This window comes from Ammospiza caudacuta, chromosome 1, assembly GCF_027887145.1.
Source record: "Ammospiza caudacuta isolate bAmmCau1 chromosome 1, bAmmCau1.pri, whole genome shotgun sequence".
NCBI classification, from domain to species: Eukaryota; Metazoa; Chordata; class Aves; order Passeriformes; family Passerellidae; genus Ammospiza; species Ammospiza caudacuta.
Window position 1 is genome coordinate 10,764,232 of NC_080593.1, and position 27,797 is coordinate 10,792,028.

Here is a 27,797-nt window from a genome sequence, read left to right on the forward strand (position 1 = left end):
TGCCTCAGTAGTTGTGAGGACATATGAATTCATAACAACTTTGGATTTCTTTGTGATAAAATATGAATGATGAGTACCTATGAAGTGCCCTACAGGGTCAATTTATAGGAATCCATTTTAAAGATAAAGCCCAGGTCAGAGAAGGAAAGAATCTATAAAGGCAACAGATCTGAATGGATAGATTATCCTGTCTGTAAAAGTACACATTGTAGCTACCTGCAGTAGTTGTTTTCCAGAAAAAGAAAGAAAAGATAAAGTGAAACAATTTTCACAAAGGGATTCTAGCTGCTGAAGTCTTTTTGGCTTTGAAAGAGAGATGGATTCTTGTTTATTTGCTAAGCACTTTTGATGAGCAAAAGCAGTAGGAAAAACATAGATGCAAAACAGGAAGAAATATATCTAGTAAACACAGGGATGCAGGAAAACTGCAGGGGAGAAAAGAAGCTTATTTTGGTGCTGAATTTACCCCAAAGCATTGCTTTAGCATTAAATGTAAAGCATGTGATGATCTAAGAAACTTTTATCATTGGAAAGCAATCGTCCTGATCAAATATAGACCCTTTACAGTAGTGATGAAAGGGAAATACTTTATTAAACAGCTAACTCACCATTTACCTGCTGCAAAGATGGAGCAAGTCCTCTGAGCCATCAAGGAATTAATCACACCTTCCTCAGTTTGAAGCCTAACCTTTTCATCATTGTTCTGATGAAAAGATAAAAGCAGATCCTGTAGGCTACTGAAAGGATGTTTACAGGAGGATTCATATTTGCTAGAGAATAGATGGAGCCAGGGATGTGGCACGAAGAGAAGACTGACCCAAGGGCAGTAGGGAGACTGCTCTCACAGCAGACTGAGGCCTCTGGTGGAAAACACACACTGTGTCCCCACTGCATTTGAAAAAACACTGGGAATGATGTTCCATAACACATAATGCTTGTTCCACCCAGGTATTACTTGGTGCATGGTGATGTGTGAGTGGAAACTAGTAAATCTGCCAGAGACCCCTGATAAGCTGGAGATTCCTTACAGGCTGCTGTGCCCAATGAGATGGAGCCTGTTTAAAATAGAGGCCAGTGTGCACGTACCACATCCACTTGAACTCTCTGAAAAAAAAAAAAAAAGGGTAAGGCTTCCATCTGTGCAGCTCTACAGATAATCAGCCACACTTTGTAAAACTCCTCTTAGTACAGAGCAGTTACTTGGAAGTTGAACAGAATTGCAAAAGCAGTGGATAGATGGGCAAAGGGAGGCATTTCAAAGCTGAGCTAAATGCTGGTTTAGCATTTCTGCAGCTCCTCAGGGCTGTTAACAACCCTGGTGCTCCTGTCCAAGCCTGTTTCAGGTTGCCTTTTGTGTGGGGCAGGGATTCCAGTATTTACACTGTGAGAGAAATAAAAAACAGATAAATGAAGTGGGCAGTAGCTATTTGCAGCAAATGTAGAAGTTTGAAGCATTTCTTCAGGTTTTGTACCGGAGGACAGAACTCTCCTAGGTAGTGCACCCCCACTGTGGTTCCTGATAGCTGTGAGTCATAAAGATGTACTGCAAGGTTTTAGCAATTACCTTTAGTAAAGCTCATGTCTAATTGAGAAAGCTTTGATGGAGCAGATGCTGCCTGAAAAAGACAGAAAGGAACTGATTTATTAAGAATGGAAAATGTCTTTAGACAGAAATAGATGCTGCTTTGTTTAATGTGAGTGGGGCTTAGGTTCCTGCAGCATACTCTGAGTCCTCTTAAAGAGAGGACCTGGATACCAGAGGAGAGTAATGAAATGGTAGATCCATCCATGCTAGAATGCAGTACCACCATTTCTTATATAATAAAAGCTTTTAATTTACAGCAGAAAGTTTGAAATATGAAAGATTAAGTAGAGAAGATAGGAATTACTTCCCAACAGCAGATGATGATGGATGCATGTTGCAAAACCTAAGCAAAATCGAAGATGTGGAAAAAAAGAACATCATTCTTGTGAGGCATTTATTTCAGTGTATATTTCTACTTGATATGGACTGGTAGTCAATTTTGTTGGGTTCCAGTGAAGAGTTATTGAAGGCCAGCAAAGAAACCTTGACATCAAAACCCAAGATTTTAAAAGCTTCTCTCTTAGTTGAAGAGGGGAAAATGTGAAGAACTCTGATTTTAAAGCTGATAGAGGTGAGAAGAGATGGAAGTGTTCCTTATGGCTGTTCCCAAATCCTAAAATATCAGAATACAGAACATTTGCTTCAGAAATTATCTTTAAATTGGGCATGGCCTATCTCATTATATGTTAAAGAAACGGGAAACTGAGAAATAGTAGGAACTCATTTATTGACATTCTTTAAAAGGTTATGAAATAAACATGAAAAGATAACACTAAAGTCTTAGGCTGGTGATGAAAATTACTTGAAATAAATGTAGCATGCAAATGCTACTATTTTTAAATAATTTATATTTTTAAAATTGCTTCTATCTGCTGGCATGGACCTTGTTGCCATTCTAGATTCTCCCACTGTGACAGACCAAAACTGTTACACGGTGGGTGAAATCTACTGTGTATCTGCTAATACTCTTCCTTTAAACTAGTGAAAAACTGCTCTAAGTTTCTTACCCGCTGGGCAGCTGGAGCTCTAGGGACTGTTAAAGCATAGACCCCATGCAGGGCTGACAATGAGTTTGTGCACAGGTGGGTCTGAATGAAAATCCAGTGATCTGGAAGGAGCTGTGTGTGCAGGGGTGTAGGGGAGAGAGAGAGGAACACCACAGCAGCCCACATGTAAAGGAAATGCTGGAGAATCATTTAAAACAGAACACCTGGGGGGTGAAAAAAGTGCAAAGAGTGCTATGGGACAAGTGCCACACAGGAAATGCTGGGAACCATGACCTCCATGGGAAACTATTTCCTTCATTTGCTTCGTATTGAATTTAGGACAACAGAACTGTATGTACACTATTTGTAAATAAACATGATTGTGCCAAAGGGGTAACTGCCTTATAACTGTCTTTCCCATCTATATGACCCTTTTTTTTTTAGCTTACTGGTTGGGTCCAAAGGATATCCATAATTTGGATTGTTTGGGAAATCTAGTTCAACTGTGTGAAACCAGCAAGTCCCCATAAGGGGGAGTTTCATGAATAGAGTTTTGCTTTTTTCCCCCCCTCCCTTTTCCTCTCTCCACCTGATAGTAGAGTGACTTAATACCGAGTATCTGGGCTACCATTAAGGGACTTGGAGAAAACAGATTAACAGGTAAGAAATGAGCTATGTTAATGGAATGTGCATTATAAAAAGGCAAAGTGGTCCTTTTAGACAAAGTCTAAGAAAGGAGGTTATACTGTTTTCATGTGCTATACCTACATATAATTTATATGAAAATGAAAATGTATTACTTGTTTTAACATCTTTTTTTTTACAATAATTACGGGCTTGCTGTGGTATGGAAGTGACCTAATAGTTACAATTGTGACCTCTAAGTTATTGTTAATTTTACTGTCAGTATGTGCTTCACATCTCTACTTAATGGTATGCTAATTGTACAGCAGGATGTCACATTCTCCAACATACAGATTCCCTATTTCAATTACAGCTAAGTAAATCTCCATTACTAATGAGTAAGCATTTCTTTTCCATGTACATTTGCATTATAATGGACATTTTCTTTGTGCACTAAAATTATTCTTTCCTTGACAACAACTTTGTATTTTATTTTACAGTAAAGGCTACGACATGATGATTCATTCCTTTCTGTTGGGTTTATCTGTATTTAAATTGTCAAATGCTCTGGATAGCTTGACATTTTCTATCCCATGCTATTTTTCTGTACTTCCAGAATAAATGTATGTATTTGCTTTAAGACAGCCTACTTAAGACAAATGACAAAGAAAAGTAAGCTTACGTGCCGGTCATAAGATGTATTTTTGAAATTGTTGCAGTGCTTCACTCACGTTGCCGAGTGAACCTCAGCTATTTATGTCAGTGCAAAGTGACCTTTATGATATAATGTTTGACAGATTTGAATATAAAGAACAAGTGACCACGTGTGACCCATATGATTGCAAGATCCCGCTCTGCCTAACAGAGCATAGCTCTGGCTATTGCACACAGTCCCCCAAACCCATTTGCTGTCCTGCTGATGCATAGATCCATGAATGCAGCGGGCAGCTGGGCAGGACCCAGGGGGAAGGTCTCTGTTGGATCTGATTCCGCTGCTTTGCTGCCAAATCCGCTCCCTGTCGGGGCCGGGCTGAACTTGGGCAGAGGATTCCCTTTGTCTGCAGCACAGTGACCCCGGAGCCCTTCCCTCCCTGCGCCAGGAAACTCAGTCCCTGTGGAGGAGAGCCTTCCTCAGCCTGCATGGCCCTGGGAAAATGTCTCACCTTTTATACACAAACAAGGACTGTGAGTTTTATTGATGAAGTGATAGCCTAACCTTCGATAATGTGCCGCAAAGGTGTTGCTTTGCTTTTGGTGGGGCAATTCCCTATGCAGTAAATTATGTTAGAAGGATCTTTTTTTAGATGGCCAGAGAACGTTTATGGTATCAAAGAGGGTGCATTAATTAACAATCATTAATATTCTTGATGATTTTTAAATTGGCCTGGTGGTGGGTGTGTATATGGATAAGAATGATGGGTGTTGGGTTCTTTTAATCATATAAGTACGTGGGATATTTTAAAGAAATAAAATGTGGTGAAAGTGTCAGGTAGCATTCCAGGAATGCAGGAGGAAATGTATGCAACCAGAAGTTAGAACTAACAGATTGATTTCCTGGTCACTGTGCATGAATTCTTTCTAGCCTTGTGTATATCCTGATAACCAGATGGCTTACAGTATAGATACAAAGTTTGTTTTGTTTTTATTTTGAAAGGCCTACGGTATGCAGCCTTTTTCCCAGACAGCAGCAAAAAACAAGGTGAACAATTTTTGCACTATGTGGTTTTGAATTCTGTCATATTTTCTATTACGTTTCTGTCTTCCATTAGGCTAGCTTAGTTTGCTCTCTTAGCCACCACCATCATCCATGTCACTCCCGGTCCCGAGCAGGGTGCGCGCCCCGCGTGTCGGGCGGGCTCGGGCGCCGCTCGGATGTCGCCGCTGTCACCGCGGCCGCCCTTGCTGGGGCCGCCGCTTGCGGGAGCGCCCGGCGCCACCTGGCGGTGCGAGCGGGAACTGCAGCCCGCGGCTGCCCCGGCGGCCCGGCCTGCCCGACCCCGAGCAGCCGGAGCTGGCACGGCTAAAATAATCCCATTTCCTGCATGAAAATAAATGAGTAAACACATAGAGACAGTGCTGGGAGCGCGTTCCCTCCCGCTCACACTTAGGTAAACCGAGAGGAGCAATAACCAACATTTCATTGCTGTTGGAGGAAAACTATTGCCTCTGACCTCGCTATTGAAGTCAATAGGGCAGTTGTCCACAAGGGTTATGGACCTTTTAAAATCTTTTTTTAACTAGCTTTTCAAATATATTGCACAAATTAATATTTTATGTATACTTATGCACTAAATATACTGCATTAAACTAAAACTTTTTTTCTGTGAAAATCCTTGTATTTAGATTGACAGTGTGAATACTGAAGGAAGCCTCTTCTGCTGTTTTATTTAACGTCATGGTTTCTGGCTGGAGTGGAAGGTTTTTCTTGCCAGCAAATATATTTCCGTATGTTTATGAAATTCCACATCTCTTTGCCAGCATATTTCTTACAATGGAATATCTGGGAGATACGAATACGTAACTAACACAAACAAAAATTAAGAATCCTGGAATCTTGATTCTGTGGTGAAACTGCAGGACCTCTTGGGGTCTTCTCAGTTTAATTTTTATCTAAATATGCATTCAACCAAAACTGGTTATTTTTCTTGCTTAATTGGCCCTTTAATGTCACCTGATTTTTTTCTTTTTCTACATACAGTTAATATAAATGAAGTACAAAACACTACTTTATCCTGATTTCTCTCAGTCTACAGGCAAATCAAGTACACCAACAATGCAGTATCTTTAGTTGTTTACAAAATATCCTAAAGAAAGGGCTCCCAAAGTACACAGCCACAGATTTTGGAAGGGGAAAGATTTGGTTAAACAAGAATGTGTTCTTTTAGCCAAATTTGGTAGTGTTATGCCATTTTGAGATATACAGAATTTGCAAATAAAATTAAATGAGGAGAAAGGACAAAAGGTCAAGTTACACTGTTAATCTGCACAACAAAGGAGAGTAAAGTTCTGAGTTCAAAAAATCACTGGTTAAGATTTCATAGGGTGGTTTTTCCCCCTCTAAACTTGCTAGCCCTGCAATCCAGCATTCATGGCACATCGAGTTTAGTGCAGGCAGTCTGGGCTGGGGCTGTCCCACAATCTCTTGTGTTCCTGGGGGCTCTGGTCAGAGAGTTCTGTGCCCAGCACAAGGAACTGGAAGCGCCACCAGAGCGTGGCCCTTCTCACACTGGAGGAGACCTTGCACACACGGACTGCACTGCCCAGGCACAGCATAATGAAAATCGGGCAAACGCCAGCTCTGGCAGTCAGTGGGAATTGCTAACTCCACCTCTACAACATGACATTAAAAATGGCTTGATCAGATTTTTATCAAGATAATGTATTGAAGAATAGGAGTAGTTTTTTTCAGAGATCTGAACCCATTGAAAAGTGACATTTGGCATGAAAAGGCATTGGGAGTTTTATCTGAGATATGACAGCTATTTTGTCTTCTAAGTGTAGAGAAAACTGTGGCATTTCAGATAACAAACATAAACATTTAACAGTGGCCACTGGCAATTCTGTTTGGTTTTAGAACTACAGATTCCTAGAGCAAAATTCTGCCTCCAAATTATATGCATGCTGCTCTCATTTATTTCAGCAAAGCTTGTGCACATGTTTCAAAGGTCAGAATTTGGCCGTTGGGGGTGAATTTTCAAGGAAGAGTATATTAAAGACACCTGTGCATCAGCAGAACCATATCCTTTGTCTACTGCAGAACATGTCAGGAATGAGCCCGGTGCTATTGAGCAGGGCAAGTGAAACATTTTATATGTTTTGAATTGCATTGGGATTGCTTAGCAGAAACATTTCTTGCAGTAATTGGTTCATGATTTCATTTATTTCTTGTAACTCAACACTTTGATGCTGAAAAGTTGTCAGTTTTAAGAGAGTAAAGACTGGAAGGGACTACCCTTCAGAAAATTACAGTTGAAAATATAATGTAACAATTAAACTGAGGGAAATAGTCCAAGAAAATAGGTATGGTCTGTTGAGGTGCACAAACTTTTGTTTACAATCTAATACAGAGAGGTCAACAAATGTTTTAGACAAAGGTAGAAAACAAACCCACTTTTCATTGTGGACAGAGCTCATATTTGAAATTGTAACTAATCAGACAATTGCAAAAATTAAAACTTGGCATTGATATTCTATTGGAGTTAGTGTGTATTAAATTGATGAAGATCTTAAAGCACATAGGTTTTCCCCTGTTTTTTAAACATTATACACTTTTTAAAAATGTTTATTATGTCTAATTGCTGCTGGATTTCAAGACATATCAATTTTGTTCTTAGTTCCTGCAGATTTTGACAGAATGTCATACCAAAATATTTTGTATTTTTTGTAGGACTGGGAAACAGAAAATCATGACTGGTATTGTTTTGAATGCCATTTGCCTGGAGAGGTGTTGATATGTGACCTGTGTTTTCGTGTGTATCATTCCAAGTGTTTGTCTGATGAGTTCAGGCTTAGAGACAGCAGTAGTCACTGGCAGTGCCCAGTTTGCAGGGTGAGTACCTATGAGATTTCATGTGCTGATTAGAGGATTGATATTCATTAATAGATTGATGAAGGTGTCCAGATGGTCTGGCCAGGTTATTGGGTAAAGAACTGAATGTTGAAATGCTGGTACATACCTAGAGCATCTGTACAGAGGTACCAAAATGTGGTGCATGTAGTAGATGGCCATTTTTGAAGACTCCAGCAAGTTTTACTTGCACAGTACCCTGTGCCAGAGTGTGCACCTGAGTGCAGTAAAGTGTGGGAACCTTCAACAAGAGTAAACACATTGCTGTATAAGATGCTACTGTTTTTACTTAATGTTGTTTTAATGAATCATTTTTGTATTTTGATGACTTGCATTCTTAATATTTTATTGGAATGGTATTTCGTGTTACAAAGCCACAGTCATGTTACTGATGAGGTTAGAATCAAAAACATGGAGTTAAATCCTGCTTTTCATTTACTGATGGGGATTCTATTGGTGCAAAAAGGGCAATCTGAATTTCACTCAGGGCATCCATATCTATGTTGTTTTTTCTTTAAAAATGCTATTCTTATGCGTATGGCAGTGAGACAGCAAAAAGCATTTTTTATATACTTTCCAAGAATGGTCAGATATGTTGTGTGCGTGTCATTAGAAGATGAAACATTCTGGTCAGGATGATACCTGTTGCTGTTGTCATCTCTGTGTCACCTCCCCAAATGGAGCTCTTCACTAGGCTTCCTAGAGAGCTAGGCTCCCTTCCTGTGGAAGGAATAATGCACATGAATGTTTCAGATAAAATTGTTGCTACAGAAAGGCATAAAACTGTCACTTCCACTCTGCCTGGGATTGCTGGAGAGAGAGGCACTTCCTTTGCTAAAAGCTTGGATTAGCTGTGGAGCAGCAGAGTGACCTTAGGATGATCTGTGCTGCATGGAATGTAAGGTTTCAGGCACTTTGTGGGATGGGGAAGCAGTTGTTGAAAACACATGGAGTGTTTTGTTTCAAAACAGCACTTTTTGAATGCTGTTACCTTAGAATGAGTTACACAAAACCTGTTTTTGTTGCCTCAGATTGCTCTCAGGAGAGCAGGTTGCTCTCAGGGAGCTCTCAGGGAAATAGTAAGAAAATCAGGGCTACCTCAAGGAAGCTGAAAGTAATGAAAAGGAAGTAGTGGCAGGGAAAAAACTGTTTAGAATAAACACATTTACTGTATCTCTCCATACTGAATTGCTAGTATTTAATTTAGCTACTCAATATTCCCTCTGTTAAAAACAAAACTTATGACCATATATAGATTATTTACTTTCAGATTTTTAAATAAATCTCTTTAATAATTGTTGGATCTTATTACAAGTATTGATTATTCCTATAAATAGTTAAAATTAGGTAAACTGCATCCAGTCTTTACTGTAGTTTGCCAGGAATTTTAGATGATGCCTGGTGAAGGTAGAGACTGTGGATGGCTTATGCCACCTTGTGTATGAGGTGGTTTCATATCATTTATCTTGTAGCATGTCCTCAGAGTGGAAATGCTGAATCATTGCTGGAAATATGCTCTGATACATCAGCTTTGAGAACAGTTTGACTTTCACCATGAAGCCTTGAAGTCCTTTATGGAAATGATATTAAATAAATGTTTACCTTAAAAAGAAAATCCTGTGAAACTTGAGCCATGTGCTTTCTGCCTATCTTTCTGCATATTGGTTCCTTTTTTGTTATCCAAATATTAAGGAGAGGTTTTGGGGACTCTTAAATGCTTCCTGCCCCAGAGGCCTTTGGCTTGCTTAGTGCCTCAGCTGATGATCAACCTATTTTTGTGGATATTGCCACTGTGAATGCCATGGCATCCTTTCTCCCCCTGTGCCAGCAGCTCTTATTTTTCTTTGTCATTAATTCAAACAGCTTCAAGCCCTAACTCTGCAAACCTGGACTAAGGAGGCTGGCACAGTCCCTGTAAGTGTGGGAGGCAGCATCCTTGTGTCAGAAGTCATCCTTCAGCATTCTGCTACTTTCTCCCCACCCTCCTAGGAAATGACTGCTCTAATTTCATTTTAAAAGCAAGAAAGTGGCCTATATTCAAAAAACTAATAATGTGGAGAGAGCCCTGGTTGATGTCCAGAGGGCATAACAGAGTTTAACCATCTTGCATAAGGGCACTGTGTTATCAGCAGTAAATAAGTATCTTAAGTGATAGCTGGGACAAAGAGATACATATATTTTCATATTTAATTCTATAACTGGACATGGCACTTCTCACTTGGAGATTTCAAAGCTCTTTATAAAAATGAAGTAAAAATATGTTTAAAACATAATATATTGGGAGAAATAATCTGAGAACATTTCATTCTTATGTAAAGATTGCTTCTGTAATGCTGCCAAGTTCAGCAAGACTTTGGATTTTTCCTTTCACAATTGCTGATTGTATTAGTTTGATCAGCCAGTGCAGTTTTTATCTTGCACACTTGGCTACTCAGAAATATTTTATAAAGGCCATTGCTAAAGATTTGTTCATAACTTAAAAAAATGTTTTCTTCCCATATAATTTATAACAATCCCTTTTAAACCTTGTTCTGAACTCTGTTTGCCTGCTCGTGGTTTTTCTCCATTGCATCCATAAACAACAATGTTCAGTTCCTCATTTATTTCTTTTTTTAAATTGATGGTACCACTCTGAGTATTTTTGTAACCTATATAACTCTCAGCAGGAGTCAAAAGTCAAACAAAGTTCAATTCAAACCACATTGCACTGATTGAAATTTTTCCCTGACTGTTGACTAATCATTGTCTTAAGTGAAATAAATTGGCATTATCAGCAAAATTCCTGGTAGACAAGTCACAAGAGAAAAACTTAATATAGAATGAGCTTAGGGATTACATTTTTCACTACTGGAATAGTCCATTCCAGACAGGGTTAGTCACCTCTGTCTCTGAATGATATAGGAAACTTGTACATTTATTGCTTTTCTTCAGTCATAAAAACCAAGGGAATTAATTTTCTTCAGCTGTTAATTTAGTACCTAAAGACTACAAAAAGTACTGCAAAATTACTAATTTTTTGGAGGGGGAATAGATATATACAAAATTATGAATACGAGAATTTTGATCATGTTGGTTTAACTGACTATTATTGTTTCTTGTCTAAAAATCCAAATTTAAAAAAAAATAAGAAGGCAAAATTAAGCATTTTGATATATCATTTGTCACAGAGAAATAATTTTGATTCATGAAACAGAAGGAAAGAATTAGTCATGTGGCTTCACTTGACTACTAAATTTTTTTATAATCATCTGATGATAGATTGGTCTTCCATCTATGTTCTTTGCAAGGACTTAGAGCCAATTTACCTATTATAGTGGGTGCTCCAATATTCCTGGGGTTTATACATAGGAGACCAAAGTAATCTATATAAAATAGAAAAAAATCTATGTAAATAAATAAATAAATAAATCTATATTAATATATTAAATACTGTTCTGGGAAGTATTCTATAGATAGGCTTTCTCTGAGTGCTGGTACTGTACTGAGCATTTCCTAGGGTACATAAGAATAAACCATTATGCAGTTTACAATCAACTTCAGACAAAATTTGACAAGTGAGAATGACAAGCAGTGGAAAGTTAGAAGCACAGGAAGATGGAGGTTACTTAAGTGAAGTTTTTCAAGCGCTTAGATCAGTGGGGTTTAGGTACCAGCTGTCAGTCAAGGTGGTCAATGTCAGATGCAAGGATGGAGGAAAGAATTTTTATAGGTTTATTTCATAGTGTTATGGTAGGAGTTTGAGACCTGGATGGGGAAACATATTCCTGAAACAGTATTTGGTGTGGTCACACAAATAATAATCCTGGATTGGCGGGCAAAGGGCAGTCCTAGTGTAGGACCAGTTTTAGCAGCACAGAGCCCACACCTGTGAGGTGTTGGTCCTCACCAGTCCCTGCCATGCACCCTGGAGTCAATCAGGGAGCTGACAGAACTGGGCACTGCATAGCACATGCTGAATAAAGGATAAAGGAATTTGTGCAAAGCTGTGAGAAAACTGGGTAAGCCCCACTTAGAGCCTCCTGCCACCTTCTTTGTGCAGATAAAAGCATATTTAATTCATATGATGCTTGATATTCAGAAGGTGCTTAATGCACCATACATGTAGAAATCAATTTGTGGATTCAGCTGTAACATTTCCAAAAGCCCCTGATGCTTTAAAAAGTCTAATTTTACTGCATCTGATCATGAAAGAGGCAAATCTCAGGGCACCTTTTGCTCCTGCAGAAGCTTTTCTGTGTGATGCTTAGGGCACACAGTGCATTGGTTGCTCTGAGACCCATTCCATGTGCCTGCATACCTTTCTTAATGGTACAGGAAACCTGAGGACCTGAGGGTTGAAAGTTTGAGAGGGCAGCAGAGCAGTAAAGCTTTCCATATGTAGCACCAAATTCCTCTGGCAATTTAAACCCTAAAAAAGTCCAAGGGCCAGTGTGTAAAGCCAGAAGTTTCTGAAGAGCAGTGGTGAGTGTATGTCAGACTCATGCTCATAGTTCCCCTCTGCAAATAGACCCCTGGAAACCTGAATTGCTTCTGAAAATGGAACTGATGCCTTAGAAACATATATCTGTCATTGAGCAGCCTTCACATAATCCATCACTGAACTGAAATGCAGCTCTTTGATGTATGTATACACAGGACAGGTGAGAGAGGAAGGGAAAAATATTCATTAATTGGAGATTACAGGGAAATGGAAACCTCTTTAAACAGTGCAAATGTAATTTAAATGCCTATAGCTAGGCAGAATGCTGGCACTGACACCTTGCATTTCTTAGAGTTTTCCTATTTTTTTTTTCCTCTTCAAATGAAAGTTTGCAGCACAGTGGCCACTGCCACCCTGGGAGCAGAGAGCTAACTCAGAGTGCAGAGGTTTGTCACTTCCAGCATGCCTGGTGCTGCTGCAGGATGGAGTGTTTCTGGGAAGTGCCCCTGGCTTCTCCAGCCTCGTGTGGTTTGAAAAGCCTTGCAGTGAAGCCCAGCACTCTGAGCATGTCAGAATTGCTAAATAAGTCACACCTGCACAGTAGCAATATATTGCTACCCTCTTGAACAGCTAGGCAGTATAATTAATCTGGAATATTGAATATACAGAGCAATGTAACCTTGAGGTTCCAGCTTCTAAGAAACAGATGTGCTGCAGAGAATAAGGCTCATAGGAGGTATTTCCTGCACCCACAAGAAGAGAGTTAGGCTGCAGGCTTGGCCTTTCACCTACCAAATCTCATTAATCTTCTACATGAGGATTGCTATTAGGAAGGTTATTACTTCACTCCTTCATACCCTGTCTAAACACACAGGCCTGACCAAGTCTTTCAGTTTCCCTTGATTCAGAGCAGGTTTGCCGCTCTCTCTAGAGCAGGGTGTGCCTGAGGAGTTGTCCGTGCTGCAGGTGAACCCCAGCAGGCAGCCAGGCACCACAGGGCTGCGCTCCCATGTCCCCTCAACTCCCAGCTGAGAAAGAACACAAAACAAAGGTGGTGCCAGGCAGTCACTCCCCACCCTCATGGACAGATCAATGCCCAGACAGTTCCTGAGTTAAAGATGGCTAAATTCCCCCTAGGCTCCCTCCTCTTCCTTTCCATGGCTGAGCACGAGGTTACATAGCATGGAACACTCTTTGGTTAGTGCAGCTCATCTGCTCTGTTGGGTCTTCTCCCACCCTCTTGGGCACTCCCCAGTCTGTTCACTGTGGGGCAGAGTGAGAAACTGCCAGGGCCTTTACCCTGTGCTCAGCAGGAGCTGCAACATCCATGTGTTACCAACACTGTTTTGGTCACAAATCTAAACCACAGCACCATACCTGCTGCTATGAAAACCATCTCATCCCAGCCAAACCTGGTACAGTCCCATATTAAGACAATTTATCCCACAAATAGGTCTTGTAAAAGTATAAGGATCCTGACATTTTGGGGGCTGGATTGAATCTCAGCAGTCTCCTTGAAACAAACTTGAACTTGAACAAGGTTTCCAGTAGAGTGTTTTAGTAGATCTGACAGGGAAAAGAAAATGGATCTTGCCACTATCATTGTTTTTGTTTCCTGAAAGTAGGAAATTAGAAGACCTAATTTTCATTTATATTTGCATCTATATCACTCTGCCTACAAAGGGGACCTGAAAGAGGGTATATTATCTTGTGTCAGCAATATAAATAGATTTTATACAAATCATAGTCCCCATCTAGTATTATCTATTTTCCTGCTTTAAGTGGCTCTAGGTTGACGACTCTGAGAATTCTACAAGTCTTCAAAATACAAAGGAGGGGTTTTTTTATTAAAAACTTATACATTTTCCATTATAACTTCCAAAGAATGTGTGAATGCTACCTCCTAAATGGCTAATTATTGTTGAAAAGTGAATGAAGTGCTTGAAATGTAACTGGCTTTCTACAAAGGGTGAGCAACCTTGCCATAAAAAGACATTTTGCTGGCTCATAGGCTCCAATTTCCTAAATTTATTACCTTTCAAAATTTAGTAGAGGAACATGGAGATCAAGTTTTTCTTAAAATAAATCAGTGTAAGGAATTGAAGGAAAAGTGGAAAAATTAAAAGTTTGCCAGAATTGGCAAATAAATTATATCATTTTCATTGGTGCTTAAGATGATATTAATTGCTGACATCAATAACCATACAAAGCCAGCCATCTATCTTTTCTTATGATCTCAAGGATAAGACTGTAAACCATCCATCTCAACAGTCTCTTTCAAACTGTCTTGCCCAGCAAGGCATGAAAAATGGTTCACATGAATTCTGAAATACTTTCAAAGGATGATAAATTCCAGAGCCATGTCAGAAAAAGAGGTGTAGGACTAGTCAGTGCATGTGAGTTTTATTGTCTCCCTATAAGTTTCAGTCTTTTAAAATGCTGTGTCATTAGCAAGCACACAGCACTCCAGTGCCTGAAATGACAAAATGACAGCAGTGTTTCATAATGCAGATAATTTAATGCACATTTGGGTTTTCATTTGCAGTGGCAATGTTGGTTTATGAGAAACTGAGTAGGTGATTTGAATTCCAGCAGAATGCACGTTTCTCCTGGTAGTCAGAGTGAAATATGAATATACAGAATGTGATTCAGACATATCGTGCAGGATAAATTCTCTGTCAGTCCACAGTATGGAAGGAAGGCCAGGCACCATTAATATTATGAAAATAATACTTAAAGGCACTGTAGGTTTAGAAATACCTGGGGCTGGCCCTTCCCACAAGAGAGGTTTTCCCAGTCAGGAGGAAGCTGTAGTGTTGTTATGCACCATGCAGGGTCTGAGTAGGTTGGTGACTGAGCTGGCATTTCAGCACAGTTTGTAATGATTCTAATTGCTGTTAAGCAATCAAATGAGCAGCTTTGCAGGTAGTGCTGTGCACAGTTTTGTTTCAAGAAAGGTAGTAAGTACAATCCTGAGATGTATAGGTTACAAGTTTGCTGTAGCACAGGGGAACAGCCTGTGGTTTTCAGTGTCCTCAGTGTCTTGCAGGAGGAATATAAACAGGGGAGACACAATCAAATCCTATCAGCTTTTTTTGTGCTAATGTGTAATTTTATTCTTGCCAAGTAAATTTGTAAAAGCAGGTGCTCTGTACTCAATGTCTGTGAGCCCTATGTCCAGAGTCATTAGAAGTAATTCAATGAAAAATAGCACGCTTCTAGTGACAGATAATTTTTAAGCTTCCTTTATTTACATATTAGAACATGGATTCATTTTTTTCATCTGCACAATTATGTGGCTCTTGCTAAAGACCATCAGATTTTGAGGATGCAGGTGTAACTGAGCCAGTTTGGTCCACACAGTTTGCACACAAGTGGTGAAGCGAGGCATGAGAAGGGGAGAGCTCAGCCTGGCAGTCAGTGCACAAGGTGTGAGGAGGAGTCAATGCCTTGCAGGAGATGTGAGCAGTTAGAAGCACTTCAGGATAACAGACCTGGAACCCAGGCTGTTGTTTCACTGTGCTTTTGTTTGGGAGAGCTACTGGAGGTAAAAGCAGGGAGGAGGTAGCACTTTGCAGGCAGCTGCTGTAGCTCTGCAGAGCTGTGCACAGGGATTGGAAAGGCTGCTTTGTAAGAGCACTTTAGGTATTTGCAGAGACACCTTCTCTCTAGCAGCACATTTTTGGTATGGAGGATTCCCACTAGCCTGGTTATACTTTGAAGGGTGGGGTAAGTCTCTATAATAATCTAAAATGAGAAGGGAAAACTCTGGACCCCGAACTGCTAAAAAGTAGTGATCTGTGTTCCGGAATCTGGATTAATTTTTGTTAAGGAAGAACCACAAAACTCCCAGATTGCTGTTTCTTGAGCAGTAAAAAGTGCTCTGAGTTTCTACTGGCTAGAGCCAATTTGTCTTCCTCCCAGATGGTGTCATTTTGCTTAGTCAGCACATAATTTGTAGATGGTACAGGATATTATTTTTTAAATTATTTCTTATTTTACTAAAATTATTAATGCCTTGCTAATAAAAAGACCATTAAATAAATTTTCAGCTGCTCCCTAAAATTACTTTCTTCGTTGCTTTATTCTAATTAGACACTTTTTTATGAGAGGTTTTGACAAACTATTATGGATACAAGTGGAAATAAAACTTGCCATTTTTCTGTAGCTAAGTTCTCAGCGCAGACATAATTCAAAGTAACAGATATGGTGGTAGTGGCGTGTTAGTGTTACTAATTTCTCAGAAAATATTTTCCCTAAGAAATAGTGTTTTATGTGATTCAAAAGTTACCTTTTCAAATCAAGTGTTAATGCAGAGGAAATGTTTATTGGCTGGATTTTGAAGTGAAGTTTAAAACACTGATATGCTGCTGTTTTTCTTTGGCAGAGTATCAAGAAGAAAAACACGAGTAAGCAAGAGATGAGCACATACCTGCGGTTCATCGTGTCCCGGATGAAGGAGCGGGTGAGTCTGGGCTGGGGGCTTTGCTCAGTCCCTGCTGCACTGCCCAGGATCATTGTGGGGGCTGCCAGAGGGTGGTTTTTATTTCTCCTGTCACAAGCACTGTGTGTGTTTTCATACACACTTCCCAGGCCCTGAGGTTTGGATCAGTCTCACCAGGTTATGCCATGGGCCTGTGGCTCCTCTGACATGGAATTTTCAGGTGTGAGACAAACCCAATCTCATGGGTTGTGGATCCCCAGTTGCCCTTGTGTAGTACTCACCTGAAATATTCCAAACTATTGCATTTTCTAATCCCTTTTAATGTGTTTTCAGCAGATTCTCAATGCAATAACAAACGCTGTCTCGTGGTCCTTTCAGGCTATAGATCTAAACAAGAAAGGGAAGGACAACAAACACCCAATGTATCGAAGGCTGGTGCACTCAGCTGTTGATGTTCCTACTATACAGGAGGTAGAGTCACTTGCTTTCCAACTTCCACACTGGTTTTGGTGTCTTTTAATAGTGAAAATTTGAAAAGTCCTAATCCTGTTTAATTCTCTTTGTGATCAGTATTTCAGTATTGTATCCAGCATTAGGTATGGAAGCTTAACATGTCAAACTTTTCCTCATAAATAGTTAATTGAGTAAAACCATTTTCAGTGGTTCCTAGTTTCCAGACACAGGGTATCCTCAATTCCTTTTGTACTAAGGTTACACTAGCATCTTCAGGTAGCTAAAATCTTCAGAGAAATTACTGTTTAGCTAAATCAATGAGTATAGACTCAAGTGCCTGTGTGTGCTTCTCTGGCCCAATGTTTCTGGCCACATTCTGATTTCAGTCACTATGCCCTTGTGTGGGTGTCAGCTTTATAAACATCTGAATGATTCATAGAGAACCAATCACTTTGTTGATCATGAAAAACCAGACTCACCCAAAACATCTGTTTTGCATTAATTGTTCCAAAAATAAAGTACTAATAAAAATATTGTCCCTTTTTTCTGAGCCAAAGGTCTGATCATGACTCATATAAATCAACTGCACATGACCATAATAAACAGCATATTCATCTTTACTCATTCCTGCAACTGGATTGTAGGCAGTGCTGTGGTATATCTTGCCCTTTGCAAGCACAGATGTGAAGAGCCTTTGTTTTATTATTAAAATGCACAAATAAACAATAGCTTCACTGACAGTTTTGGAGACCAGCACTGCTGCTTTCTAGAAGTGCTGGCAACACTGGTTGAGCCTGAAAATAGGCCAGGTCTTCCTTTCCCTCTGTCAACTTCTCCTGCTTCCATAGAAGGTCTTTTGGCTCTGACAGCATTCTACAAGCTGATGTTTTGTTTGATGATTGGAATTGTCATAGATGTTCTTGAGAGAACCCAGCTGAAAACACTTTATTCCCTATTGGACAAAGCCATACTAAGAAAATCAATTGCATGGCTCCATGTAGGCATTTTTTATGAGTTTGGAAGACTGGGACAATCAACTTTCATCAGATAACACAGACTGTCAAATGAAGATCCTGGAAGCTCAGTCCTGAAAGGCAGTCAACATTAATTTGAAACTAGCTGATATTTTAGGGTACAAAATGTTCACCTCAGGGAACACATTTCAGTTTGAACAAATGTTCTGGGCCACACCTTATGCTGCAGCTCCTGCAGCTTCACCTTGTTTCAACCAAGAAAATATTTTTTAAACTTGGTCAAGTATTAAAGGATCTATTTTACTTCTGGGCATTGCATAAAGGGCAGCCAAAGCTCAGGTACTAACAAACCATGTCAAAGAGCTGTAAGTATCCCTTTTGTATGCAGGAAAGGCAGTGTCTGATCTGTGTTGCATAATGCAGACTCCTTTGAAAGCTTCTCTGCATAAAGCAGGTAGAGCACTTTGAAGAGTTTTCTCACAGCCTTGTGTTCTCTTTTGTGTAGAAAGTAAATGAAGGAAAGTACAGGAGTTATGAGGAGTTCAAAGCAGATGCTCAGCTGCTTCTACACAACACAGTGATTTTCTATGGAGGTAAAATACTACATTTACTGCTTGCCTTGTTTGATATGTCTTTATTTGTAGGAAACTCACAAGTCCAGGATGAATTTGGTGTTAAGTAGTCTTAAGTGTGAATGAGGTAATTTGAAAGCCCTTAAAAATCAAAGTGCATAAGGACTTTTTAGGGTCTTTTCTGGCCCACCTACTACAGTAACTATTTTCATCCTCCCTGAATAAACCTCTTAGTAAGAATTGCACTCTTTCCATCCTGCTTCTTCTTCAGCAAAGTCCTAAGTCAGTCTATACTGCAGATTTTTGCCAATATATGTATGTTTTTCTAGGGTAGGGTAGGGTTTTCTGTGTTGTGTCAGCAGAAACATATACTATGGACATATTTCTTTTACTTTTGGGCAATATCTGCCATATTGTGACAGCAAAAGTAGCTACATCCACACCAGGAGTGTGCTGCTAGTGCAGTGTGGAGGTACAGCCATCAGAGAAGCTGCCAGGCACTGGGAAGGTAATGAGTGACTGATTGGAAGTCAAAAATCCCCACCACCATGCCCAGAAGCTGTAGCCAGCTCCTGTTTTCAGAGCCACCATCTCAGGAAGGGTGTGGTTGCCCCATCAGGGGCACTGGGAGGAAGGTGGCACCAGGAAATGCAGCCCCAGAAGATTCACAGTGTGGCTGGTGGGGAGAGATGTGAATATGCCAGGAGAGGAATACAGGGGTGTAAAGGGAAACTCAGTGATCAATACTCTGTGAAGCATCACTCAGGGCACGGAGCTGAGAGGAGATGTTTTAGGATAACTGCAGTGTGCCATTTAGACACAAGCAGAGAAAGGAACTGAACCCATATTAAGAGCAACTGTGTCTCCCTGCTGCTGCTCCTCCTCAGATGTGTACTTGCATTGTTCAGTGTAAAAGCAGTATTGTGGCATATAAATATGACACAGAAAACAAATATTGAACAGATTGTTAGAAAATTTTAAATGGAAGGGCTGTCCAAGTGATTAAATTATATTTTTTCTTCTTAAGAATGACAATTATAGCATGAATGTCACAGCTGCAAATCTTTGTGAGCACTGTGATCATACTGTGATTGTTTATACCATCTATTTTTGATTTACAGCGGACAGTGAACAAGCTGATATAGCAAGGATGCTTTACAAAGACACCTGCCATGAAGTAAGTACTACCAAGTAACTAAGATGTGACCAAGTTACTTAATTTTCATTTCAAAACCTGAGAAATTATTCTTCTTATTACAAAATTAAAAGCATGTGGAATTGAAATATAAATTTCCTCCAGACAGTCTAGGAGCTGATTCAGAATTCCTTTTACTTTTTCTTTAGGTTTTTGTTGTTGGTTGGATTTTTTTGTTGGGGTTTTGTTGGTTTTATGGGTTTTTTTCTTTTTGCAACTAGATGATAATTTTAAAAACACTGGTATTCAAATTTCAGTTTTGAAAATAATCGAGCAATACAGATTTGGACTAGAAATAATTGAACTTACTAATATAAATTGAATCTTGGACTTTAAATAATTGTACTTACTAATATAAATTGAATCTGAGGTGAGATTCCTACTAAATTCTCTAATTGTCATTAAAAAAAAAATTGTCATCATTCTCCATATTCAAGGGAGACCAAAAAATACAACACAGGAGCTGGCACACTTTCTCCTTTTGTACAGTTGAATTACTTCTTTCACAATGTACTTTAAATATTTGATGAATTTTAAGAACTGTTCTTTGCATTTCATCTATAATAGATCATTAATATGTCAATGAGTCTTCTCCCTCTGCCTGGCTTTTCTGTAAGATGAATAATGTTTCTTCAGGTTGTCTTTCAGCCTCTCACAGCCCACCTCAGTTTCACACCTTTAGTTTGCATGGACAGAGGTAACTCCACCAAATTAGCAAGCAGGGCTGAAAAATTGTACTACTTAAGGGAGAGGGATGCTACTGAAATCACATAAATAAGATTTTTTTTTTTGCTTATTTATCTTTTTTCTTGTTTGTTTTTCAGCTGGATGAACTGCAGCTTTGCAAGAACTGTTTCTATTTGTCAAATGCACGACCTGACAATTGGTTCTGCTATCCTTGTGTATGTTGCTGACACAGATTTTTATTTGTTTGCTTTTCTGTATGAAAGCCTGCAGTTTTGGTGTCATTAATGCATTGAATATTCCATTTCACAGGGCTGGTTTCAGAAGCATGGTTAAGACTCTGTAAGCCTGGATATTTTACACAAGTGAAGTATTGATTGAAGTTCAAAGCTGTAACAATATAGGTTATAAACCTTGGGTATCAGCCAGTTACAACAGTTTCACAAGAAAATAAGGAGCTTACAGAACTAAAACTCTGCTCCTGAATGAAGCTAGAAAGACAAGTTAATTTTTGGGCTGCTTAGGATCTCTGTTTTCAATAGACAGTTATACCATTTTCAGACTTTGCAGTTTTAGGGGGTTTTTTTAAGTTGATCCAAGCAATCTATCTAACAAGGAAATGTAAGAAGATAAAAGTGAAAATAGCACTAGACACAAACAGTAACCAAGCTCTTAAGGTACTTGCATAGTGTTACAGCAGAATATTTGTGGGAGATAGCAATATATTTCATATCCACTAATAAATCCAACTTCTTTTTCTAGATACCTAATCATGAGTTGGTTTGGGCCAAAATGAAAGGCTTTGGGTTTTGGCCAGCCAAAGTCATGCAGAAAGAGGACAATCAAGTTGATGTTCGCTTTTTTGGCCATCACCACCAAAGGTAATTTATTAATTCCATGTGCTGCTTTTTACAAACAATATTAAAAGAATTTTAAGAATATTAAAAGAATCTCATCTGTCATGTTGTAAATCCTGGCATAGCTTTAGAAGTTGCCAGCATTAGAAATACTGAATGCTTTGCCATGATTGTTTCAGAAAACCTAAGTTTCAATCTAACACATCTGAAGTGTCCAAATTCGGTGGCTCAGAGGTTCTCTTTCCACAGTTGCCAGAAGGATGTTCCTTAATGCCATTTTAATTAAAGACAGTAAGTGAACTTAAGCTGTTTCTTCAAATGTGTAGCAGTCTCCTGATCCAGGCCAAGGTGAAAATGGGACAGAAATGTGCTCCTTCTACCAGCACTATTGACTTCAGGCAATTTCTCTTTTGAGCTGAGGCACTACAATTTTGTGGTTTGGTACCACGATATATATCACAAATGTTTGTGTCTCACTGCTAGAACATTGACAGGCCTCCTGCTGGGAGCCAGTTTGCAATTTCAGAGAATCCCTCTTTACACTGGAAACTTGTCTCTTAGAGATCAGCTTTTGGTTCTCTCTCCAGCTGGTTGTTCAGCATTTGGGAAGTTTGTAGCTGTGTGACAGTGGATGTACTGGTTTGGATTATTTTACTGTTTTATTTATATGCCTATAATGTGAGGAGAAGAGACATTTCTAAAGTAATTCATGGTTTTTGGGAGATGATATATTTTGGTGCATCCCAAAAGGACCTAGACAATTCAGTAACAGTGTTTTAGTAACTGTTTATTTAAATTGCTTTCATGTAACTTGCACAGTATATAACATCTGTCACTTTGTCTACGAGCTGCCAAGACTTTCTAATGTTATAAAGTAAGTAAAGGATCTTAACTGGTGCCTCAGTCACAGAATGCTTTTACCTTGAATCTGTTAATGAATACAGTTTATTTCATTAGTTATCTTTGGCTTTAAGTTTGAACAGTTTAAAATTACTTAATAAAGTAACCTGGAACCTGTGGGATGAGGTGCTTGCCACTTCTTAAATGTGTGCTGGTACAAAAGGCAAAGGATGTTTAACTGCAGTGCCATTGCTTAATTACTGTGCTGGGCTTGGATAAAAGGCCCAACTTCTGGTTGGTGTAAATTGGCATTGTTTTTTGTCTTTACTCAAATTAAATTTATATTGTAAGAATCAAGAATCTTTTCACAAACATGTAATTTGTTGAGTATTTAATCTGTTAGGCAGATGTGCATAGCGTTGACTCTATATCCAGTGTCCAATGTTGCCTGGTGGTTGGTATAACCTCTCAGAATGTCAAGACATGCCTATCTTACTCTCTGAGGATTCTCTGAACACATTTAAGTCGACAGAGTAACTTTGGAACCATGTCACTGGCATGAATTCAGTCCAAATAAGCATGAGAGTCCCCATGGAAGTTCAGTCCTGATAAACAGGGGCCCAGGACACAAAATGTTTATATTCAAGGTGAGGAATTAGTACATTCCCTGACAATTTTAGGAAAGAGGTCAAGAGCTAAATTGGATTAGCATATGAACCTCCAGTAAAAAAATGTTTCTGTGTCTGAGTCAGGGCATTTAACAAGAGAACATGTAAGAGATGGTGCTGGGGAAGGTTTGTGGCTCATCAAAAATGAGAGAGACTTTAAGCCATAGCACCAACAGCTAACAAGTATTTATAATAACAAAAATGTCCAACAGCATGCAGTCCATTTGTTCAAATGTGTTGAGTTTAAAAAAAAAAAAATCAAAAAGGAATTGTCAGTGATCGACCATTGTGAAAAACTTTTGAAGTCCCTTTCTCAGGTTGAGATCCTTCACCTGGTTTTCATGTTTCTGAACTGTGTGTTCTGTGTATTCACAAGGGCCTGGATCCCCTCTGAAAACATTCAAGACATCACAGTGAACATCCACCGGCTGCACGTGAAGCGCAGCATGGGCTGGAAGAAGGCCTGTGATGAGCTGGAGCTGCACCAGCGCTTCCTCCGCGAGGGAAGATTCTGGAAATCAAAGAATGAGGACAAAGGGGAAGAGGAGGCAGAGTCCAGCATCTCTTCCACTAGCAATGAGCAAGTGAGTGCTGCTGCAATATTAGCAATTGGGGAAATTCATTAGAGTACAAAGTCAGTGTCGTTTTGATTAATGTGCTGTTAGTTAGCCTTGTGCTCTGTCTGCAGGTTTGTGAGGACAAGAGGGTTTAAAGATTTATTCTCCCTATCACTTGTTCCCCCTTATTATCCCTATCTTGCTATCAGTAATAGCAAGAATTTAGATTTTCCTTCTTTCCTCAGTTTCTCAAATGACCTTTGTGAAGTTTCAGAGTGTTTGTCATGTACAGCACCTTGATGAGACAGATCAAGATTTCTAAAGTTAAACAGGAATGCTTGAGTTAAATGTCACAGATATCAGATGGACTGCAACAGTGCCTTCTTGGAGCTCTGTCAAGGGACAGCCCTGTGGCTGCTCAGCCTTTTCACAGCTGGAGTATGTTCACTTTGAGCTCTATTCTGCCTTCAGATCCACAAGTTACACCAGCCATGACATTTTCAGCAGGTCCAACTGAAGTTAGGTGCAAATGTTGCACTTGAGGACCACGTGACCAGAAACTGATTAAAGTCATTAAAAATAATTCTGCAAAACAAGAAAAATCATGTTGTTTTAACAAAGAGCACAAATGGCCAAGATCCAAAACTTTGCATTTCCACATGAAAATTCCCTTATCATAGCTGATCTTTACTAATCATTCATTGTTCAAGAGGGTGTTATATATTCACTACTAGTGACTTGGCAGTAAGATTTTCATAGTTTGCAGGATGCTTCTCTGTATTTTTGGCAGCCCTTTCCCTGGCAACATCTTTCCTCATTTAAAACCCCTATCCTTTCTCTAAGTCTGTATTTAAATAAAAAAATCAGTGTATTTTTACCCTCTTCCTTTGTCCTTTTGTCAAACAGGTCTATCACCCAGTCTGGAACTAAAAAGTTTATTGAAACTCTATGTTGTGGTGGGAGGTTGTTCCTTAGCAATGCTGGTTTAGGATTTTTTAGCCTGGTCTGCTTAGCTAACCCTTTGTAGCCCCTTTATTTAAATTTGTGTGTGCGATCATACAACAGCCTGTGGTAAAACAGGAAAATAGTCACAAATAAAAGAACTGGTATTTTCCCTTTTTTTTTCAGAAGTGTCAGTCACAGGGTCTGAAGTGTACATTTACATATTTTCTCTTCAATGCCAACTATTCTTCCTTGACTTGGCTAATGCTTATACCTGTTTTACTGGTTTCCCAGAAACAGGAACACAGGAGTAGCCATCAAACTCACTGTTCTGCTGTAGTCTGCAATATCCTGTTACTAAGACTAGCTAGTGCTAGCCATGCTTCAAAAGCAGGCATAAGAACTTCTCTACAAGCACTGTAAGATAATTACCATCCACTTAGATTTCATCCTTGTTTCTACTGTGAGACTGACTTTTATTCTAAAGCATAAAGTTCCATACTCCTCCAGTAATAATCCAGTCTAGGTGATCTTACCATATTTACATACTTATATTCTCTTTGTAATCACTGCTGTTTTCTGGCATCCAAAAAGATCTGATTTCTAAGTATGGGTGATATCAGAATATCAGAAAACTGTTTGAGCTTGTGTGTGCAATGAAGAAAGGAATTATTAAGGATAGTTTAGCAAGTGCATGTTGAATGGCAGAACTTGTTCTTTAATTTTGTTCCTTCCTGCAGTCATAGTCATCAGTGATAATGTAGGAAGTTTATTGTGTGCACTTCTCATTTAAGAACATTTCATTAACATTTCCATTTGATACCCTAAATAATTGCAAATAATCACAAATAAAAGGCATATCAGTCATGTTACAATGAAAGCCACTTACATTTACTGATTTTTGGGTTGATTCAACATGCTTTTCTTAATTTTCATAGCTGAAGGTTACTCAGGAACCACGAGCAAAGAAAGGACGACGTAACCAGAGTATGGAACTCAAGAAAGAAGTGAGTGACCTCAATTACTGTGTTTGTAGAGATAGAAAAGTGCAAAAAGTCTGAAATTTTAATAGGCACTCCTTCAATTTCAGTCACCTTTTAGTGATGTTACAGTAATAGCCTTGGCAGTTCCAGCCCCACAGCTTGGTACTCCCTGCTAACAAGTGTAATTGTGCCTCCCACATGCAAGCAATGTGTGTCATCATTGGAATATTCTGTGTCGTGAATAAAAGCAAGCCAGCTTACAACATTTCTTTTTTAATAACTTAATTCAGGATATCAGCAAGCCCATAAACAGCAAAAATTAGAAGTGCAATCAGGACTATTAAGTTTATGAGCCTCCTTACCCACTTTGTCTGCAGGGCTTCCCTGTGTATCCCGCTTGCGGGATCAGGGAGCCAAGGGCTGCGCTATTGCTCGTGTACACGAGGGGGCACTTACAGAGAGAGCCGTAAATCTCTTCCCGAGCCGCCAAGGACTCTTTCCTGGCCTCCTTCCAGCTGAGAGGAACGCTGAGAAACATTTGCACATATGTGTGTGTTCCCTGCCAGAGGGCTCGGGATGCCCTTGCAGAGGAGGCTGCGGGGGCTGGAGCAGCAGAGCTACAGAGGGGCTGGAGCAGCAGAGCTCTCTGTAGAGCAGAGCTCTCTGTGGTGGCTGGAACAGGGACAAGGATGCTCCTCATTCCCTGCCTCCCTACTGTACCTGATCCTGCAGGAGGCAGCCTCATGGATGGGGACAGTGACACGCTCTCTGCTCCCTGGGGCACAAACTTGGTTTGAGTGCAAGATTGGCAAGACATCCTCCTGTAATCTTCCTTTCTTACTCTGTTTTCTGTCAAGCAAATGCTGTAATTTGCTTCATATATTTATGTCTTAACATTTGCCTTCTTAGCTCTGATCAGTGATCCAGAAGTCAATTAGTGACCTCTCAGAGAGTAATTGATTGCAAAAGGGAATACACAGTCAGCCTTTTGAATGTTGTGAGCAATGCTTCATCACACAGACAGGCACTAAGTCCAGTCCTGAGCAAGGCTTTGTCTCTACACTGCTAAATGAGCAGTAAAAGATCTAACTTTAATTTAAAAAAAAATGTTTATGTCTTCAGACACCTCAAATAGCAATAAACATTTCCAGGAGTATAACGTCAATCTGTTCTAAAGAGCAGGAGCCATTGGTGTTACATTGTAATAACACAGGCAGCTGAATTCAGCACAGTACACTACAGTAACAGGGACTTCTTTCTTGATAATTGTATAATTATACAGAGCCTCTGTGGTCATCAAGTCTCGTTCCATATTATTGGAAGCAAGACATAGGCTCTCATTAGCCTTTCATCTTCAAAGGACCTTTGAAGTTCTGATCAATCTTTGCAGCACTTCTGTGGAGTCAGTGGAATATCACAGACTCCAGGGCAGCCTGTTGGGTCAGAGTAAGCCCAGAGTTTGCCAAAACAATCCAGGAGCCTTGGCCATGCAACTACAGTCTCTTTAGGCAGAATATTGTGGGGGAAAAATATCTCTAGCAAACCTCTAGCAATCCCAAAGAGTCAGCACAGCCTCTGAGTTTTTTCATACTTTTGGGGAGGTGAGGCTGGCTGAAGTCAGAAAAGCCTGACCCAAGAGCCTGCCCACTCTCAAGTTGGTTTTCCACAGGGATCCCACATCCCATTAGCACTACAGGTCTTGAGCAGACATCTTTCATATTAATTACACTGATATTACTCACATAACATTTTGTCTTCAGGGGGACCTGAAAAGGGAACAGGTTGACTTGTTCTATGTGGATATCTGATTTACAAGTTTGTTCTTTCTCTGCAGGAGCCAGAACCTGAAACTGAAGCAGTAAGTTCAAGCCAGGAAATTCCCACAATGCCTCAGCCCATTGAAAAAGTTTCAGTCTCAACTCAGACCAAGAAGTTAAGTGCCTCTTCTCCAAAAATGGTGCATCGGAGCATCCAGACCAGTAATGATGGAGTGTGTCAGAACATGTGCCATGACAAATACACCAAAATCTTTAATGATTTCAAGGACAGGATGAAAGCTGATCACAAAAGAGAAACTGAGAGAGTTGTGCGAGAGGCAGTGGAAAAGGTAACGCTTGTTGAACACCACCTACCCTGGGTTGAGGAGAGGAGATTTTGGGGATTTCTTCTTCTTTCTATTTTTGTAACAACCTCTTTTACCAAAACGAATAAAAAATGTTTTCCAAAGAGACCACATAAAAATAGTCTCCATTACTGTTTTTTTAGACCATTTCTATACCAACAAACCTACTGTAAACAGCAAACTCTTGGCTTTTTTGATTCTTGTCCAGTGAAATCAGTTTGTGATCCAAAACTAAAACTAATTGTTTCATTCATTCATGAGTATCTGTTTCCAAAGCCTTTCTCTCCCTTGTTAAGTGTGATTCTAAACAATGTCATTGTTTAA

The 27,797-nt window shown here is 39.6% G+C and overlaps 1 protein-coding gene across 3 annotated transcripts in view; it reads left to right on the forward strand.

Moving 5' to 3' along the window:
* The window catches only part of ZMYND11 (zinc finger MYND-type containing 11), a 106,316-nt gene that overhangs the window by 69,861 nt on the left and 8,658 nt on the right, over window positions 1-27,797 (forward strand). The window contains exons 4-14 of one of the 3 annotated variants that reach the window (XM_058819275.1): window positions 4,850-4,894; window positions 7,583-7,744; window positions 16,570-16,647; window positions 17,005-17,097; window positions 18,559-18,646; window positions 19,747-19,802; window positions 20,645-20,722; window positions 21,267-21,385; window positions 23,246-23,453; window positions 25,307-25,375; window positions 27,186-27,458. In XM_058819275.1, coding sequence (XP_058675258.1) covers window positions 4,850-4,894; window positions 7,583-7,744; window positions 16,570-16,647; window positions 17,005-17,097; window positions 18,559-18,646; window positions 19,747-19,802; window positions 20,645-20,722; window positions 21,267-21,385; window positions 23,246-23,453; window positions 25,307-25,375; window positions 27,186-27,458 — 1,269 coding nt within the window. The remainder of the gene's footprint in view (window positions 1-4,849; window positions 4,895-7,582; window positions 7,745-16,569; window positions 16,648-17,004; window positions 17,098-18,558; window positions 18,647-19,746; window positions 19,803-20,644; window positions 20,723-21,266; window positions 21,386-23,245; window positions 23,454-25,306; window positions 25,376-27,185; window positions 27,459-27,797) is intronic. The other 2 variants (XM_058819284.1, XM_058819291.1) reach the window with 2 other exon arrangements.